At 32.6% G+C, this 21,102-nt stretch overlaps 1 protein-coding gene across 5 annotated transcripts in view; it reads left to right on the forward strand.

Moving 5' to 3' along the window:
• Positions 1-21,102, forward strand: part of GPHN (gephyrin) — a 451,561-nt gene that overhangs the window by 215,643 nt on the left and 214,816 nt on the right. For all 5 annotated transcript variants that reach the window (XM_037503527.2, XM_054691156.1, XM_054691159.1 and 2 more), the window contains exon 5: positions 18,285-18,379. In XM_037503527.2, coding sequence (XP_037359424.1) covers positions 18,285-18,379 — 95 coding nt within the window. The remainder of the gene's footprint in view (positions 1-18,284; positions 18,380-21,102) is intronic.

Below are 21,102 nucleotides of genomic sequence, written 5' to 3' on the forward strand. Positions count from 1 at the left end.
AAACTCTCTATCATAGTGCCCAAGACCTTAGGACTAAACTTTAGTCCTAGACCTTAGTCTTCAAGCAGTTTAGACCTGGAGTAGTTAATATGCAATGATAATGTAGTTAGGTAAAAAGAATTCAACTCATTAAGTGATAACACTTTTACTTGCTAATAATTGTTTGGTGATTTTACATTATCTATCCTGCCTTTTTCAGCTAACTTCTTCATCTAAACTATCAAACATAGAAAATGAATTGAGTGATTATCTTCTCAGTTCTCCCAATGGTAGTACATAATAATACTATCCTGTCTGTATATGAAAGAAGTTAATTGATTGCATACAATAATTCTTTCATAACCTATTAAGAAATGTTTGTTCCCTGCCATGTAGTCTGTTAGGAGTATATGACACAAAGATAAGGCTTTGTTCTCCAAGAGTTACAGACCAAAAAAGAGGAAAAATATATCAAATAAAAATCATTCTTAATGTCACAAAATTATGTAGTTTTCATTTAATTCTTCAAGGAAAGTGTTTAAGGTCAGAGTAATTATAAATTAGGAAATTCACCTTTTGTAAGCATCATTTATTTAGAAATAAAGTGTCGTCTGTATTAATGTCTCATCACAGCTAAAGGATTCTGGTAATAATTTAAATGGCAGTAAGAATCTCTTTAATTTTGTGGTTTAAAGCATTTACTAGCATATTAATGATTTCATTGGTAGTTATTAATAAAGAGCATACCTAAAGCCAAAGTTATTAATGGTATAATGGAGGGGTAAAGAATGGCTAGAGATAGTAAATGATGTACAGGAGGTTGTTTTTGAATGCAATTGTAAGCACAATGAGGCATTTTTATCCCTAAGGTACTGAAAAGGTATGGGAATTAATTATTATCACTATCAACTAAAGCTGAATTTATGGTGTCAGAAGGTTGAGTCATACTCATTTTCAAATCCATTTTCTATGGATTTGATTAGTCATTTAAAATAGGGGTTTTTTTTGCCCTCTCTATACTGAAGTTTGCCTTCAAACTTGAGAACAATGAGTCTCATTCCTATGGCTCACTACCTCACACTGATTCCTTTAAAGGATCCTCTTTAAAATATTAAAGTATTACACTTAAGATTTAGTAACTTATTTTTCCTCTTTTTTGATGTCCCACTAAAGCAATTTGAACAGCACAACAATGGGAAGGTAAAAAAGTTCTCATATCAGGAAAAAAGCACTGAAATAAAAATTACATCCAGATTTATTTATTTTCTTAACAATAATGAATAATTTTAAAAGATTTTTGCTTCATCTGTACTCATACTGAAAACATTTTTTAAAGCAAAAAAATTAAATGCTGATATTTTTTAAAGAATTTATTTTTATGTAGAAGAACTGGGGGTATAGGCCAGAGGTGCTTGGGGTGAGAGGATTTACCAGAGACAGAGTGGGGACAAGACAGGCCGATCTACTGAAATACACTGCGAGGGGAGCAATAGGAGAGACTAGAGAGGTCTGCTGCGCCATGTGGGTTAGCTCCTTGGTCAGGGATAGAACTCAGGCCATAGTGGACAGCCATTGCAGTGGTAGCACTGAGACTTAATCCCTAGGCCACCCAGCAAGCCCATATATGCCGATATTTTTAAGTGTAAGACCTGGGATAAAGGAAAATAAGAGTAATATGGCTCTATTAAGCTTGTTTTAGTAATAGTAACATATTTTTTCTCTTCTTGTGATCTCTGAAATCCTATATATTTTGTGAAGAAATCTAAATTGAAAATACAATTGTGTAATGTTTCTTTCTTGTGAAAGTTCACCTAAAAGAGCAGTATCTCGTATCCTTAGAAAGCCTCAAGTCATTTATTTATTTAATAACAAGAAAATCCTCTAAATTTCCTTGCAGTCAGGAGATTCCTTGTAGGAACCAACTCTCTAACAACAAATTATCATCTCATTACCCACATTCTCCCTCTTGAAGATCAATAGACTGTATTTTGAACCTTGCAAAGGGTAGCTTCCTCAAATGACCATTTTGTGGAGATAATTTCATTCCTTCATTTTTGAGTATATACAGTGACAACTGTAGGCACTAATAACCAGTCTCTCTTTCTTCTAATCTTTTTTTCCTTTGCCCTGTTACCATCAAATATTTCAATGCTTGCAAAATTAATGCATTATATCTGTGGCATGTAGTGAGCACTCCATCAGTGAGGGAAAGTTAATTGCCTCTCATGCAGACACTATGTAGTACAAAGTTCCTTTATGTATATTCTTTAATTTCATAAACATCAATGTCAACACCTGAAAAGTTTACTAAATAAATATTTGAATGTTTATAAATACAAACACTCCCAAACTTTTTATATTTTTCTTTAAATGCTTTTAGATTTAGTATAATACAGTATTTATTATTTATAAAGAATTTAAGGGTATTTCTATTCATAGCAGCAGCATAAAAAGATATCAGTGTTCAGGAATCAAATTTTCTTTGGTGTGTTTATTGCCATGTTACAGTAGTAGAAATGTGTTTACTTTGCAGTCAGGAGTAACCCCATTATAGAAATATGAAGCAAATATTCTGAAAGTTAAGTTGTCTTCTTATCCCCTACTCGGTGCCTTCTGGTCAAAATTAAAATGCATCTTGTGAGAAGGGTAAAAGGCAAAACCTTTAGATATCCTGCTTCTCATGGTGGTTCATTAACATGAAGTGAAACTTAAGATCACTTGCAAAAACCTCCTATTTTATTTACTTATTTTTTTTTTGGTGGGACCCTTTCAGGTGGCCAGGGATCAAACTGGCACTGCAGAGGCTGTGGGCAGCCTTGCAACCCAGTGCTCAACCGCTGCGCCACAAGGGGAGGCCCTCTCCTATTTTATTAACAAAAAAAAATCTGTCTTCAACTTTACATTCTTCCTAGTTAGTGTTATAATATTTAGATCCTATAATTTTGTGTAATACAGGTGTCAGTATGAGCATGAAAATGGTGACCTTTTTATTGTGACAGATATTAAAGATGAAATTTTATTTTATTTTTTAAATACGTGATTATTTAGAAGGAAAAAAATGAAGAGTGTTTTCTGTCTTGCCTTTATTTATCTTGACTTTTATCAATACCTTGTAGAAATTCATATTTTATTCTGAACATAAATATCTGAAAATATTTCTGTTTATGTAGTTTTTACCAAAAAAAGAAATTGAGGCATACAGAAAATAAAAAAAGAAGTAAATAAAAATCTCCAACAGTCTCAACACATAATTGTAAGCTTGGATTAATTGATTTTCACAATTGGGAGCCCTTCATCTATACAAGTTTATATCTTGGGCTTCTTAATAACATCAGTCCAATTGTAATCATAGATGCTAAAATTTATTGTATATTTTTTGTGATTCAGGCATTGTGATAAACACTTTATGTAATGTCTTATTTCTTTTTCACAACAAACCTATGCAACAACTACCACTTTATAGATCAGAAAATTGGATTTGAAACAATTAAACCATTAAATAAGTTAGATCACCCAGAAGACCCTTATGTGAACTTTTTCAGTCACAACCCAACCCTCCAGAGTAACTGCTAGTCTGAATTTTAGCATCATAGGTTACTTTTGTTTTTTACTAGACCTTATATAAGTAAAAACATATAGTACATAATCTTATCCTACATAATAGGAACTTACTGCTTCCTTTTGTACAGCATTATGTTTGTAAAAGAATTCATACTGCTGCATGTACTTGTGTGTTCATTCTTATTTCTATACAGTAGTGCATTGTATGACATGCCAGTAGTTATTGATCGACTGTAAAGAATTTATAAATCCCACTGTAAAGGCACAATGTATGAAAATTAAGTTCATCAGTTGGTCAGTGTGGCTGCAGAATGGGTTTTGAATAAAGTGGCAAGAGAAAACCTAGAGAGGAAGGTAGGGTCAAATGATAGAATTCTGTGTCAAATAAAAGACATTTGTATTTTTCTAGTGGGAAATGAAGGGTTTTTTTAATGTTAATTAGCAATGATTATAATGAGATTTGCATTTGAGAAAAACTACATTCGCAGCAGAACATAGGTAGAATGGGAGTAAATTTAGCACTAACACCAATCAGGAGGTTATTGTAATAGTTCATACTAAAGATGCTGAGAACTTAAATGCAGGGGAGAATAGAAAGGGAGAGATGACTCTCTTAGCACAGAATTAATAATACTTTTTAATAAGGAGATTGTGAAATAGTAGTTCCCAGAGCCACTCTTCAAAAGCCTATGTATATTATTGAAATACAAAATGTGTACAATAAAGAGAAATAATAGTTTCTGATGCTAATAATTAAAATTAAATTCAGAGTATGTCCAAATTTATCTTTCGTATTTGAACTTATTTAAAAATACAGATATCATCAGTTGATAATGAATAAATTGTTGGAAATCTTTCTGGAAAGTCTGTAGGGAATATGGTGACACTAAGGTTAATGCTTTGGGCCCCTTGTTTTTGTTTTAATTTAAAACTTAACGCTTCCTTTTTCATTTGTCTTACAATTTCACTATATGTAAATTTAGTCATGAACAGGGTGGTTTTCAGTTAAAGAAAAAAATGAGAAAGAGAGGGGTGTTTTTATGTGTATGTATGTTAATAACAAGAATTGAGATAAGGAAAGTAGAAAGGAGTTAAAATAGTGCATCTGTATAAATAAAAAGGAAATCATCAGGAGAGAAATAGAGTTCCCAGTTGTTTTAGGAATATAGCTGTGTTTTAATTTTGTTGATGCATATATCCCTATAAAAAATAAAGGTAGTGAGTCAGAAAGTTCCACATAGTCACCAGACAATAGTAACACTTCAAAGATGTATTGATTGCCATCTGAGACAGTGATTAAGTTAGTTGGTCTCTTTGTGACCTGGAGAATCAAAGCAGTTAACAGAGCACTGTCTGTCAATGATTTTGAAATCAAGTTCTCTAACAAATTTTTTTAAAGTAGCAGGCCCTAACCTGATAGTAATTATAGCTTATTATCTGTTGATTGAAAAAGAAGTGTATTGGTTTTTAAATTACAGTTAATTCTGTAAGATCTTTGGATGAATTTGCATCTTATTATGATATATATATTTATATACATATAATCCATGAAAAAATATAGATTTTTGTGTATTATAGTATACATATACAGAAGTATTTATTCATGGTATAATCAGTGCTGGAGTAAAGCTTCTAGTTGATCTGATATTTGAGTTTCTACCCATGGGTCCATAAGAATTTTGGCAAATTAGCTCACAAAAAGTATGGTGGTTAGCAAGAAACAAAAGTTCTTTACTTTGTTGTTGTGTCTTTAGTTTTTGTGTCATATTTTAATTTTATATTATCACCAAATGAAGTTATAAAATCAGTAACATAAGTTTATTAAAGTGTTTTTTATATCATCTTATAAATCAAGAAAATACTAAGACTTTTCTGGACTTAAAAAGACAAATAATTAATATGAAATAGCCAGGGCAAAGATTTATTCTACTAATCCAGATTTTTGTTAAATTCAAAGGTCTGTACAACCTACCAAGCCATAATTACAGATTATTGTGGTACAATTGTTTAGAATAGCTCAGTGCCATTAGTAATATCCTTCTGTCATCAGTCTAAGAAGTCAAATCTCATTCCAAGCTCCCATTCCTTTTATCACGAATCAAAGAAAACTGGATGATTATTATGTGGCTTTTCTTTTTTCCCCAAATTATTAGTATATATGCCTAAATGGAAGGTGACACCAAATATAGCAGAGATCCCTACTTTCCCAATGAGAAGATCAATAATGAGCACATTGCCTGTCTTAAATATATATAATGTTAGGGATTTTTATAAAATAATGAAATACTAATTTAAAATGCAAATATAAATTTAAAATCATATAAAAATTATTCCTTAGGACAATTTCATTTTTCCCATAGAAATTTTATGAAACATTTTCTTCAAACATTTATCATTAACATCAGTGTCTTTATTATTGCCAGAGTTCTTTATAACTCATGTAAAAATTTCTCATTGCATATCAACTTTACTTTGGTTTTTTGGTTCATTTAAGCAGATTTATTGCAATATAATTCACATACCATACAATTGATTCATCTGAAGTATGCAAATCAATGGGTTTTCTTATTAGTTTTTTTTTTTTTTGTGATAAAAATACATAGCATAGAACTTGCCATTTTACCCATTTTAAGTGTACAATTCAGTCACATTAGGTACATTCACAATATTGTACACATATCACCACCGTCTATTTCTAAAACTTTTTCATCAACCCGAATGAAACTGTAACCATTAAATAGAAAATCCCAACTTCCCCAGTGACCCCCCTCAACCTCTGGTGACTACTAATCTACTTTCTATCAATATGCATTTGCCTTCTTTGGTGGAATCAATTTTGGTCCTTTTCTAAAGTGTGGCAAATTTATAGCTTAATGTCAGGTAATCCAGGTGTTACCTTTATATGACTGATTAATATTACATTGTACAGACTTGACACATTTTGTTTACCCATTTATCTGTTAATGGACCTTAGATTGTTTTCATCTTTTGATTATTAGTTATAATGCTGCAAAGAACATTGGCATCAGTTGATATTCTTGCTTTTACTTCTTTTGGTGATATACCAAGGGGTGAGATTGCTGAATCATATGGTAATTCAGAGTTTAACTTTTGAGGAATCAAATTGTTTAAAAGGTTTATGATGTTAATTCTAACATTTAGGGTTTTTATACATGTAGAGTTAATATTTGTATATGATACAAGAGTTCGTCCTAATTTCTAGTTTTGAAGATATGGCATTCTTTAATTTTCTATTTGAAAATATTATTGGAAATGTTACTCCAAATCCTAAGGAAATATTCCCTACATAGATACATCATTTTATAATATAAAAAGCTTTTAAAAAGAGAATTTTCTGAAGTGGTGGTATCTGAAAATTATTCAGACAAAATTATGAAAAGTTTGATAGCATCTGGGCAACTTGAGTTTATAAAAAAGAGAGGAAGAACCTCTTCTGGTAAACCAGTACATGATAGAATCCAGTATTAAGAATCTGTATCCCCATCTATTTCTTAGTTTTTCTGTCCTTTCCCTGGAGGTGCAGCTTGGTTAGTATAGCAGAAACCTGTCCTTCCTAATATATATTGTCAAGCAAAGTATCAGATTCCATCCTCCACACTTAATGTTCCTGCTTTGGATACCTTCTGTTCATGGATACTTAATTTTTCTTAGGTCTCAAGAGTAACTCTGTTACTGGTCCCTGCAGTAACTCTGTTCATAGTTACCTTAATGTAAAATAATATTGCCTGGCTACCAAATCTTTCAGGTTTGTTTTCTAAATCTGAATTTTTTTTTATATCCTTTTTTGCTCAATTCTAGAATTTAGTTTTGTTCTCACATATACTGAGTTGCTCTTAGGGAAACAAATTACAGAGCATATCACTGGGCTAAAATTAACATCAAGGTAGTATTGAAGGAGAAAGTGTTACAAACAAGCAGCCTCAGGAGTATGTGGGAGTGTCTTTTTTTTTTTTTAAGATTTATTCATTTATTCATACAAGCACTGGGTACAGTCAGAAGTGCGGGAAGGTGAGAGAATTCACCAGAGCCAGAGCGGGGAACAGTACAGGCAGACTGACGAAATACACTGCTGAGGGGAGCAGCGGGCGCGGCAGGAGAGGTCTGTTGCACCATGTGGGACCCTCGCCGGTGGCAGGGGATCGAACTGGCACTGCAGAGGCTGCTGGCAGCTTCGCAGACCAGCACTCAACTGCTGCGCCACCAGGGGAGGCCCTGTGGGAGTGTCTTAATAGGAATAATCATTCCATTCATTCTGACTTGGTGATGGAATTTTAGTGCCTCTGGATACAACTAACTTTTTCCTCCCCATTTCACTAGCTGCCATAGTAAAATAAATTACTCAGTTGCCTATACCCTTAAAGTAAAGGTTCAATCTCAGTACTGGGGCATATATGCTTATGCTCACAAACACCTATACATTATCCTCAATTTTTTGATGTATAAATATTTTTACTTCTTCAAGTATCTCAAATTTGAAGGTCACATAGGCTTTATATGAATACCTTATTCTTAGCATTGTAGTCTGGATGTTCTGAAAGAGTTCATATCCTCAGAGCTTAAATTACAGATCCTGGTTCTGAGATAAGAGCCCAAAATTCCATACCAAAAAAGGTTTGTACATAACTATGATTCCTAAGAAGAACCTCATATTTATAGAATAAAATATTTCTTTATGCTTTTGAATTAGATTTAAGCTGCCACATTTAAGTTGAATACGAACTCTTATTTGTGTTATTTTAAAGAAAATTGTTTCATTTTTATGATTCTTTTACATTCCTGCAGTTTTACTGCTTTTAATGACAAAGGAGAGTTGTGCTCCTTTTTTATGGCAATTATTAAAAATTAGACCTCTGATTATTTTTAAGTCTGTTGTTAAGAGATTTCTCTCCCGATGTAATAAAGGTAAACCCTATCTTTTATCTAACTTATGTCAATTTTATTTAATAATGTGTTCCCCCAGGTTGTAACTCACTGAAATTTTTAATCTGTCTTTATTCTTTAGAGACTCTTACAAAGTAGATATTCTTCTGTGAAGTATAATAATGGTTAATTTTCAGTGGTTATTATAAGTCCACTTCCTTAAGCTAGCATGAACAACAGAATATTAAGTTGAGTTGTGTAGAATTTTGCCCTTTTGTGTTCCCCTATTTTACATGAGTGGTATTCCCATCCTGACAAGATAAAAAGACTTAGGCTATTGTTGTTTTTACAGCTTTAATTTTTAGTGTATGATTGTTATTAAAATTAAAGACTGATATAAATTATTTGAATTACCAATTTGAACAATTTATTTACCCCAGGTAATTATAGCCACTTGCTTATATTTTCTCATCATTGCTTAGGTACATAATTACATTGCTTTTTTCTGTTGATCTTAAGGTGAAAGCATAAATCTAAGAGGTACCGTTGGTTCATTTTTCTTCAAAAAGTATTTTCAATCTTCTCAGATTCTTTTCTCATTCTACTTCAGTGGCTTATGGTAATACCTAAGGCTATGTTCCTGTAATTGCTGCCTCCAAAACTGCTGCTTCTTGATAAATCTTCAGTAAAATTCAAGATTGTTACCAGCACGTTACATTCTTCAAAACATCTTCTGGTAATTCCTACACATACAAAAACAGACAAATTCATAGCTTCTGTTCTACAGTGCTTCTGATAGAACTATTCAGGGTTCACAGTTGCTTTGGTTATAGTCCATAACAGCAACTTCTACAAAATAGGTGACTTTAATTTTGTGCAATAGTACAAATGATAATAACTACATTTGTTAAGTACTTGCTATGGGCTAGGAATGATGCTGAGCACTTTATATGTTCTGCCATATTTAAGCTGAGTGCAGAGATCCTTTCTATGTCTGAATAGGGTAGGTTTTTATAAACTGAAAGCACATAATAATAAATTATTGGATTAAGTTCAGAACTGGAGTTACAGACCTGAGTTGCCACCTGGAGTTTTCTACTGACTTATTCTTTGGCTTTGGATTAGTCATGGAATTTATCAGTATGTTTGTTTTCCCACTTCCAAAAAGAGAAGTTATAAAATGCATCTTCTCATAGTATATAATAAGGGAATATGTTAGTTGTTTAAATAGTGAATATAGGTGTTTTGTAAGAAAGGTAAGTAAAAATTTCTTATGTGCTACTCTATTATTGAATTAAGTAGCTAAATAATAGAGTTCATGTTTATCTTTCCAATGCAGTGAATAAGAGAAATAAGAACTCTTTCAGCACATTATGAATTTGTATTGTACATGTTATTTTATTAGCAATATAAATATTGTGATATCCTTTTAGTTAACTAAAAATACTTTAGTGTTAACACTTTAGTCTTTTAAGAATAACATATCATTACCCTCTTTTACAAATGGGAAACTGAGAGATGATAATTTTCCACAGGCATAAAGACAAAGTTGTTGTTAATTTAATATGTACGTAATGAAAGACCATTAGATTATAGATGATAAACCGTCTGATTATAAAGTGAGATGTTAGTAGCTTTGGAAATAATGTTTAAATGAGCAAAACTGTAGAGAGAACAAGTTATATTATTCAAGCTACAACATGCCATTGTCTCCAAATACTTACATGTCCATATTTTTCTCATCTTTATTGCTAGAATTAGTAAGGTTACCTAAAACAACAGAAATACTGGGTTTCTTTGCTTTTAGGAAATACTGTACTAATACTATTCTTTCCCGATTGTTCTATAATTTTAAAACTGAGAGTGGTATGAGATGAAAGTGGTTTTTGGTTGTTTTTTTTTTTTCTCTCATCTGGGAAGTTCTGCCTCTCATTCTACTTCCTTTCTGTCTCCTTTTTCTTGTTCCTCTCATATTTTCACAAGTTCCTGTTTTAGTGGGAATTTAGTTTTGCAGAGAGGGAATTTCAAACATGATAATTACATGTTCCTTATGTGGGTACTTTTTAAAGAGGCCACCTGAGAGAATTATGGCATCCCAGCACAAAAGAACAAAGAGTCAGATTTTCTAAAATTAGATGGCATTGAGCCATTTGCAAAATAGTACTTATATACCTATACACAAATCAGGACTTATTAATTGTATTTTTTGAGTTTTTTTTTTATTTTTTAATAATAAATTTTATTTTTATATTCCCCATACAATTGCAACCCCCTTATTTTGACCCCAATCCCTCCCCTCCCGCCCCCTACCCCCCATAGAGTGTCTCTGGTTCATAGTTTTTTGTTGATTTTGATTTTCACTTTCTTATAGTTATTCATTTTCCTGGTCCCTTATTTAAGTTTTCTAGATTCCTGCTATGAGTGAGACCATCCGGTATTTTTCTTTTTCTTTCTGGCTTATTTCACTGAGCATGATCCCTTCCAGCTCCATCCATGTTGCTGCAAATTGCATGTGTTTATCTTTTTTGAATGCTGAGTAATATTCCATGGTGTATATGTACCACATCTTCTTGATCCAGTCATTTGTTTTTGGGCATTTGGGTTGTTTCCAAAGCTTAGCTATTGTAAATAGTGCTGCTATAAACATAGGGGTGCAGGTGCTCTTTGGAATTGATGTTTCTGTGTCCTTTCTTGTATTTTAATTAAGATATTTAAGCACAGCCTAAAGCTATGCTGTTATGGGAAAATTAAAAACTTGCACTACTCTAAAAAGTTGTAAAGCTAAGGAGTACTCACTACTATATATATACTCCAGTTGAATATGTAACTCAGGTTGGCATCTGAATGTTAGGGAAAAAAAAGTGAGATATTTTCATAGTTGGAGTAACACTTGGAAATCTTTCTGTTCCCCATGATGTGTATGTTCATTGACTGGTACAGAAAATGAGATTGTCTACAGTACTTTCTTTTCCTTGTTTTTCCTCTACAGTTTAAAACCTCTACAAACCAGGTTTTATTCAAATACTGTATAGCTAGGACTGAAAAACAAAATGGTATCTCCATTTTGAAAATCTTTCTACTTCTTTAAAGAGTGGAAGAAGATGCAAATTGAAAGGCCAAAATTCCAAGAAATGCATTATCAATATAGTCATACCACCCAAATAAAATTGGGGTATTTTTTAAACTATCTTCATGCCTTTGCTGTAGCTTCTCCTTCTTTGTAGCACAGTAGTCTTTAACCACTAGTCACATTGATCTGATACACTGATTTGTTTATGATTGGTTAAAAGATATTTGCAGCTAATATAGAATAGGCAAAATCTGCAAACAAATGTTTTTAATTAATTAGAATACATTCAGTGCGCTGTTATAATAATGTGACTCTTATTTCCATTCTGCTTTGCTTCTTAAATGAGAAGAGAAAGGAGTAGATTTATAATTGGTGTCCCTTGGACATCTCTAGGAGTTAGACACATATGTAAATTTTATGCATCATGTGGAGTTTGGAAGAAAAGAAATATATTTAAGATCACTTCTGTATACTTAGATGGGAGTCTTTGTATTTCTAGTTTATTATAGTCCTTTTTGAAATTATAAAATGAAATTGATGGGTTCCCCCTTTAGGAAAATTTAATTGACTGGCATTAAACTCCCTATTTTTAACATAATTTATCTCCTCACTAGGTCTATAGTTTGTTTTGATGAAGAACCCTCACAGTTATTTCAGTCTACTTCACAAAACTATAAATACAAGGTGATCATCAAGATAGATCAAGATAGTTTTTTTTTTTTTTTCAAAATGTGGTCCTAGGACCAGTCTCTCAAGCACAGCCTGGAAACTTGGCAGAAATGCAAATTTTGACACCCCCACCCAGTGATCAGTGTATAATAAGGGCTCTAAGAGATTCTGAAGCACAGGAAAGTTTGAAAACTAATGCTGTAGCCATTCCTACTGTAACCATTAGATGGATTTTCAAAGACAGTGTTTGTCATTTAAGATTTTTTAAACAGTAGTGTGCTGATTAAAAACTGCAGTAGTTGTTTGAAGTAAATTTTATTAAATCTGCCCCTCCAAGTAAAAACATGTAAGTATCAATACACAAATCATGCTCTGTTAATGTCTGTAAAATAAGTGAAAGGACAGTCTAAGTGATTTTTTTCACAGTCACCCGTGTAAGGAATATCAGTATAAGAATATTTAGTTTTGTTTATTTTAAAGATTTATTTATTTATGCATACAAGAACTGGGGTACAGGCCAGACGTTTGGGGGTGGTGGTGAGAGGATTCAGAGAGAGTGGGGAACAGAACAGGCAGACTGACTGAAATACACTGCTGAGGGGAGCAGCAGGTGAGACAGGGGAGGACTGCTGCACCGTGTGGGTAGCTCCTTAGCCAGCCAGGGATTGAACTTACGCTGCAGAGGCTGCGGTTGGCTTCACAGTGCTGTGTTTAACCCCTTGTGCCACCAGGGAGGCCCAAGAATATTTAGTTATTGTATGTCATATCCATATTCAGCCATAATTGCTTGTTAGCAATAACATTTTTAAGGTCATGTATCCTATGAAGTTAAAAATGGACCTGGATTTTATTGACAAGTTACCTGGACTGTTAGAATCATTTTCCTGCAACCTTTTTTTTATAACTTGAGTACTCTTTAAAACATCTTTCTGACATTCTTATCTGCTAAGTGTCAAGGGTAAAAGGAAAAGACTACCTTATGTGGTTTTCCTTAAGAGACTACAACTTTCATAATTTAGAAAGTATATAGAAGTTAAAGTGAATAGATATATCTATCTAATTAAGCCTGTTATTTTGTGCTCTACTAGTTTAGCAGAAGTTATATCTGAAGTAAACATAACATTTCACTGTTGCTCAAGAAAAAAAATATTGTAAAATAAAGTGGAAAGCAGAACTTTAATTAAGAAAAATGATCCAGGGCCTCCCCTGGTGGCGCAGTGGTTGAGCACTGGGCTGTGAAGCTACTTGCAGCCTCTGCAGCGCCGGTTCGATCCCCAGCCGCCCGGGTGAGGATCCCACATGGCGCGCAGACCTCTCCTGTCTCGCCCGTTGTTCCCCTCAGCAGTGTATTTTATCAGTCTGCCTGTTCTGTTCCCCACTCTGGCTCTGGTAAATTCACTCACCCTCCCGCGCTTCTGACTGTACCCAGTGCTTGTATAAATAAATAAATAAATCTTTAAAAAAAAGGAAAAAAAGAAAAATGATCCAAACTTTTAATGGCATCCTTTTCCCATTGATTATGAATAGGCTATTTTTTTAAAATATTTTATTTATTTATGCTTACTAGAGCTGGGATACAGGCCAGAGGTGTGGGGGGTGAGAGGATTTACCAGAAACAGAGTGGGGAACAGAACAGGCAGACTGATTGAAATACACTGCTGAGGGGAGCAGTGGGCGAGACAGTAGCGGTCTACAGCACCATGTGGGTTGCTCCCTGGCTGGCCAGGGGATCGAACTCGTGCTGCAGAGAGTGCCAACAGCTTCATAGGTTGCGTCTTAACCCCTCGCATCACCAGGGAGGCTGAATAGTCTATTGATAATGAATGTATGTTTTCTATTTGTTAACATGCAAAATATCCTTTATTTGGTAGGATTTTATCTATGTCTTGCTAGCATGTATTATTGAAAATGCTAAAGTGACATATGTTGAAACAATTCTTGTGTTTGGATTTTCTAATAATTTAAACAGATAAATTTTTCTCCTTATTTTAAATTGTTTTATTCTCTTGTTCTTTATCTTCCTAGGTATGCTTTCCCATATATAGTTTATAGATCTTTTCACACAGCCTTACTCTTCTAACCATCTTCCAATTTCCACTTCATTTGGCTGTTTGTTCCCTTTGACTCCCATTATTTTATTGTCAGCACAAAAGACAGAAAAATAAAATCCCACACTCTCAGCCTGCTGCTTCCTGCCCTCCACTTACCAGTGTTATTAGAGTTGGGTTCTTATTCTGCTTTCTCTTTCCCCTCATATCTAGTTCTCAAGACCATTTCAAGGTTTATTGTCTGGATTTTTGGTATCATTCTGTTCTCTAACTGATATAATCAAATCTGTAAGGATGTAAGGACTTCTGGAAAATAGAGGCAAAGAGAGTTCTTATGTGCTAGGTAATTTTCTTACTTAATTTATATGCTGTAGGTATGTTTTATCATCTACATTTCATTCATAAGTTCACTGAAGCTCAAAGAGGTTAAATATTTTGTTCTAATTCACAGAGCAACTAGGTGATGAAGCCAGGTTTCAGATCTATATTGGTTTATTTATTCATTAATTCATTTTATTCAGCTATTTATTGAACGCATATACTTTTGTATGTTGAGCACTATATTAGGTGGTACAACAGATCTAGCCCTTACTCTCATGTATCTTAACTGTGTGGTGTATTATGTGACTTTACAGATGATCTTTCTGCTATACCAAACAACTTAAGAAGAAGAGAAAATAAGGAAACAAGAGTTCTTGTGTTTTATAGAAAAGATATATTTGATATACATGTAAAAAAGAATCTAGAGAGAGGGGAGGAATGGGAACGGGGGTAGAGAGGAGGGAAGCATAATAGACTATGGCAGAGGATTATGGGTGCTTTGGTAGTGGGAGAGCTACAATGACCTCACCTAAGAGGAGAAATCCCTATATTGTCAAAATATTACCAAAGATGTAAAACAATGATACTCAATAAAAAAAATTAAAAGAATCTAATTTGTGTATTATTTAGGAACACCCTATCAAAAAGAGTGTTTTATGTCTTGTCCTAAAGAGAATCTAACAATCTCCTCTTTTACCACTGTCAGCACCAAATCTTTTCAGTGACATCACCACAATTTATGTTTTTCTCTTTTGTTCTAACATATACAAGTTATGTGTCTGTCGGCCCAAATTCTCTAGAAAGTCTTCAAAATGAATTAATGATGCTACATGAACTGTGTTTGGGAAAAGATGAAGTCCTCTGTATAAAGAATATGTAGATTCATTCATCATCCATATATTTATTAATGCACTAAAACTGTTAAGGTGGTTTACCAAAATTCAAAAGAAACAACAGAATATTAATAAGGTAAATGTGGAAAATAGGACAAGGGAAAAATAAGACGAAATTAGATTGTGTTCAGCAAGTCTAATCGGCAAGGTATCGGCAAATTTGTCTCTGTTCTCAAGAGTAATTTGATTCATAGGCATCATAATTCAACAGGGAACTGGTAGAATGACGAGTATGCACTCCTACTTATGACATTTAAGGGGAAGTTTTTCCTTTAGATATTCCAAAAGAGGACCCAGTGCAACGTGATGAACAATGGTTTAAATGCTTCCTAATATACCTATGAGTTTCACTGGACCATTTCATTGGATCCGGTTCCTTACCACAAAAGCAAAGTTCAGTAAAATAATTCTTTGGAAAGTAAAATAAGGCAATCCTGTAACCACATTGGTCGGGCTAAATCCAGTGATATATTTTAGGACATATAAAAAAAATATTGCACCTGTTTTAGGTAATTCTCACATGTAATTTGCATATTGAGTTTTTCATATACTAGGTGACAGTGAGTTTATAGCCTCTTAGAAGTTTGTTTTAGTCACTACTGCAACATCAGAGCACTGCCTAGAATATCTAATACATCAAAGGTGCTTAATAAATATTTGTTGTGTAATGGATAAATGTGCTTTAAAGGATCTGTTTAAACAAAACTCTGTGCTATCGCTTGGTACTTCCTTCTTTTAGCCTTAAAATGTGCTGCCTGTACTTTAGAGTACATCATCTTTATGTGGACCACCAAATTAATTGTCATTCATTTTTTATGTGACTTTTTCAAGTGAGATTTGAAGTAAATATTAACCCTATACAAAGAGCTCTCTTATAGTTGTTCTCAGTAACAACCCAAATTGATTATTAGGGCTCTATGATTTTAACATCCCTAAGAAGAAATTGTAATTGTCAATAAAGCATTTAATAACATGGAAATAGGGTTTCTTTTCAAGAGACTTCAAAATCATACCAATACTTTGATTTTGGAAAACAAGGGATAGATTCTGGAAAATACTAGCTTTGCAATGTTCACTAGTACATATTTTTTCTCATCCCATAACTTCACTTATTAATAAGCACATTGTAAAAAATCTGTATTGCAGATTACATTTTTATAAAGAGGCTTTTTACCTGGTGTTAGAATTTCCCACAATTACCTTCTGAGTTCCATGAATAGTGATGTGGAGAATCTACTTCATGTGACTCTGTTCATAGCTTCTCTTTGGCTCATGAGCTAGTAGTTGCTTAGAGTAAATCAAAACAAGATACCTCCAGGTTTTTTGTTGTTAATCTACTCCTTGACTCAGTCCTGGGAACTGAGAGGGGACTTGTCAAGAGATATATAAATCTTTAAATAATATGTACGTGAAAAGTGACTAGTTTTCTTCCTTGGAGTAGCAATATGTAAAAATCAAATACAAATATTTGTAAATTTGCATCCCCTACACCAATTTATTGGTGAGATTTGGTGATCTGAACCACATAATGGTGAAACATCACATGTTAGGTAATGAATGGAGTTTGGGTTAATATCTAACTATACATTTAAAAGAAAGTAATTTACTTCCAGAATTATGAATTTAAGAATTTTCTTATCTCATGCCTATTGACCCTTTCTTTTTATAGCAGACTTTATTAGGGGGGAAATATGGTTTCCTCTAAATTAGTTTTTCTCTAAATTTTCTGCCATTGTTAAATAATGCATTATGCTGGGATTCAGTGGACCTATATATTACATCAATTCTGATAATCCTTTTTTTCTGTGAGATTATATGGGACTAACCAATTTGTATACATCTTAAAAGTTTATATCATCAATTGGCATCTCGTGTATACTTGATGCATTTTAACTGCTTTGCCAAGTTTCCTCAACCTAAATTTTGCCAGGGATTTTTTAGGACTGTCATTCTACTTCAAATGAAATATAGACATATCAGGCTTTTCCTATTCTTCCATAATTTACTTATTATTTCATTTTTCTTCTTATTTACTGCAATACTTTATTTTGCAAGCTTTATTCCCATATTGTGCCCAATTATTATAACCTATTATACTTGTAGAAACAGAGGATTAGAAGTGGATTCAATTCTGTATTTCATTCTCAACCTTCAGTCTAAAACATATCTCTATCATCACAGTATGTTAAATATATATCTACTTGGACTGACCTTTATAACATGAAATGTTTTCTTGCCTCCTCCATTAGTTTTATTAAGACTTAACCATACTTAAAAATGACCTATCTTAGAACGTCTGTTATAACCTATCACTTTATTCTTTTTCAAAACAATTGATTTATACCAAAGATATGTAGGTGCTAACACTAAAGTGTTTCTTCTACCCAGTTCTTTGGGAAAGTTGGCTTGGTGACATCTTGAGTTCCTTTTAACTATAATAAAATCATAGAGCTAAGAGAGATACAAGATGATCTTAGGTTTCAGGAACTAGTTTTTTTTAAGTCTAATAACCAAAATAAATATCCAAATTTATTACCCTATGAAAATCTATTGAGCTATTACAGCAATCTGAAGCTTCATTGTTAAATATATTTTATTAGGTGAGATGTAAAATGTGAAGTACCTAGAGTTGCAAAGGAGAAGAAATGACTGCTAATGTAAAAGTTCATGGGAAGTCCCTGTCCTCACTTTGTTCGGTGGTCCCCAAGAATTGTCTTCATGCCTTTAAAACAATGTTTTCTTGGCTACAAAGTATAGTTTATAGAAAACATAACTTATAATTATTTTTAAGTTAATTTTACTATTCTGCCTTCCTTCCTTTGACTAATTTCACTCAGTCTGCTATTTAATCTTTAATTACAGGCCACAAAAGAAGTAATAGAACGGGAAGCGCCAGGGATGGCCCTGGCAATGCTGATGGGATCACTTAATGTTACACCTCTGGGCATGCTCTCTAGGTAAGAAAGACACCAACATGTTGCAAAGATTAATCCCATACTACTAATCACTGTAATAGTCTGATAAACCTGAAAACAATAATCGTAACACTATGTGTACCCCCCTTTTTTCCAGATTTAAAAGTCTCAGTGGCTTGTCTAATTTTTTGCCACCATTTAAGTTCTCTCTCACTCTCTCTTCTTATTTTTTTTGTATATCATGTTAAACTTTTAAAAAGTATATTTTTGCTAAAAGTTGTCAGTCCTAACACAGAATTCAATTTATTATAATGTAAAATTCTTACTCTTTTTTGTGATTTGTAATCACCAGTTGTCATTAATACTAATTTAATAAAACTAAAGAGTAGAGTTTTTAAAATAATTTGTTCTCACAAGTTAGAAACTTTTAATTTGTAAATAGACATTCATACGTGGTCATTAAAAAAGTTGGATTCATTCTTATAAACTTGAACTCTTGGCTGATTACTGTATTTAGTTATGTTAAATTAATTAACATATTAATTAATTGTTACATATTAATTAATTGTTACATATTAACATAATTAATTAATTGCAACATTAATTAATTGTTAATCAATGTGTTAATGTTGATTAGTATATTAATTAATTAACAATTAACATATTAATTGATTAATATTATTAGTGCAGTAAGTTCTCATGTAACACCATCAAAAAGTTGCTGGAATCTGTGACTTTAGAACACATAATAAAATCAGATCCTCCGATGACATTTCATTGGCTGTTGGCTGGGATATCCTTTTTTCTCAACAACAGTAATGAAATGACATTTAATGAAGCTATTATTCAAGAATCTGCTATATATTACATTAACGTATTTTAAAGTGTGGCTTTGTTAGTATAGATGTACCTTTGTTGACATCCATCCTTGATTTGGTGGTTCAGTTATTTATTCCAACACCTCCTAGATTAAAATTACCTTTAATGAGTACAACATACATCATATAAATGGAAGACAGAATTATCAGCCTAGTAACTATATGTTGATTTAATAACCATTCATTAATAGACAATTGCTCTCAGAGCAACATAAAAATGCACAGCAAATTTATAATTGCAAGGTATCACAATTATTATTTATATCCATTATTGGTCCAGTGTGCAATATGAATATAAAAATAAATATATTCATTTAATGTATGGAATGTGAGCCATAATGGCCTTTCTGTTTCTTTGACTAAGTTTATGCCCAACTAAGTTTAAGCACGGCTACAGGGAAAATGTAAATGAAACGTTAGTTATTATATTGCCTTTGCTATACTATTTTATGACGGTTCATTTTCAGAAATAATTAAAATAGCATGATAGAAATTTTAAATTTAAAATTTCATGCTGGTTTTTAAGGAACTCACATTGATTCTTTTATGCTGTTCTTTTTAACCCGTACTTATATAAATGCGTTTTTCAAATGTCACTTTTGATCCCTTTTCTCTAGGGAATTTAGTTGTGGATTTTGAACATAAGATAACTTTTAGTATATAAGGAATATAGTCAGAAAGAATTAAACTTCATCCTTTGTTAGTTTTTTAATATAAAAATTTGATTCAGTAATCATAATGCTATATTTGCCAGACCCTATTATCACTATAGATATGAAGGATAGAAAGAAAACAGGCATGGTCCTCAACTTAAGGATCTCACAATTTAACTGGAGAACTTTTTCTTTGCACCTGTAAAGGTTGCAAATTGACTGTATCTTTCTTGATACAACATGGAAATACCACTTTTTGTCTCACTGAAAAATAATTCTGGATTAACTACTTCTCTGCCTTCTGAATACACATAATTACTGCATACTGGACTGCTGAGTAAGTGGAAAATTAATCATCAGAACCCAAATATCTGGAATAAGTATATCATCTTTATGCTGAAGGCTTTGAAAATTAAAATACATGCACAGCATAGTAACCATATTATAATTATTTTGTCTGTTGCACCTAATTTGTATAAAATACTTAAGAGGAGAAGTTTAATTTTATTCATTTCTACGTCCTTTAGACCCCCAAACAACTTCTGGCTTAGTAAGTACTTAAAAAATATTTAGTGTTATGGTTACTATTAACAAATCAATGTTTCATCCTACTGCTAGTAGAATTTTTTTCAAGGTAAGGGAATACATCAAGTTGGTGCTTTTTCTTCTGTTTTTACCTGTAGACAACAGTATAAAAGAAAAACAATTTTTTAAACAACATTAATCTGTTTAAAATGGTGTTCATCTACTTCCTGGTTTTTTGTATAAGTAAGTTGGAAGAAAATCTGAAGGAATAGATAAGATCATCTCTAGCCAGATTACTTTGATTCTGTTCTACTACTTACTTATACTGCTACTGCTTATACTTACTTATACTGCTACTACTTATACTTACTTACACTGCTACTACTTATACTACTACTTGCTACTTATACTTCTACTACTTATTCTGCTCTACTACTTACTGGTTTAACATCTTTTTTGTTTTTATTTTCTCTTCTATATAATGAGGATGTTAATAGTGCCAGCCATCTTGGATTAAGTGAATTAGTTCAGGTAAAATGCTACAGCAGCGACCCATATTAAAGTCTTATTTCAGTGATGATTACTGTTGTGGCAGTGTTACTGGTTAAGAGTTCTAGCTTGCAAATCTGCTGCAAAAACTCTAATAACTTCCCTTCATCTGGAAATGTTTTTTAATCTCACCTTCATTCCTGAAGGATATTTTCCCTAA

This window comes from Talpa occidentalis, unplaced genomic scaffold, assembly GCF_014898055.3.
Source record: "Talpa occidentalis isolate TD23 unplaced genomic scaffold, MPIMG_talOcc4v2.1 talOcc4.11, whole genome shotgun sequence".
Lineage (NCBI taxonomy): Eukaryota > Metazoa > Chordata > Mammalia > Eulipotyphla > Talpidae > Talpa > Talpa occidentalis.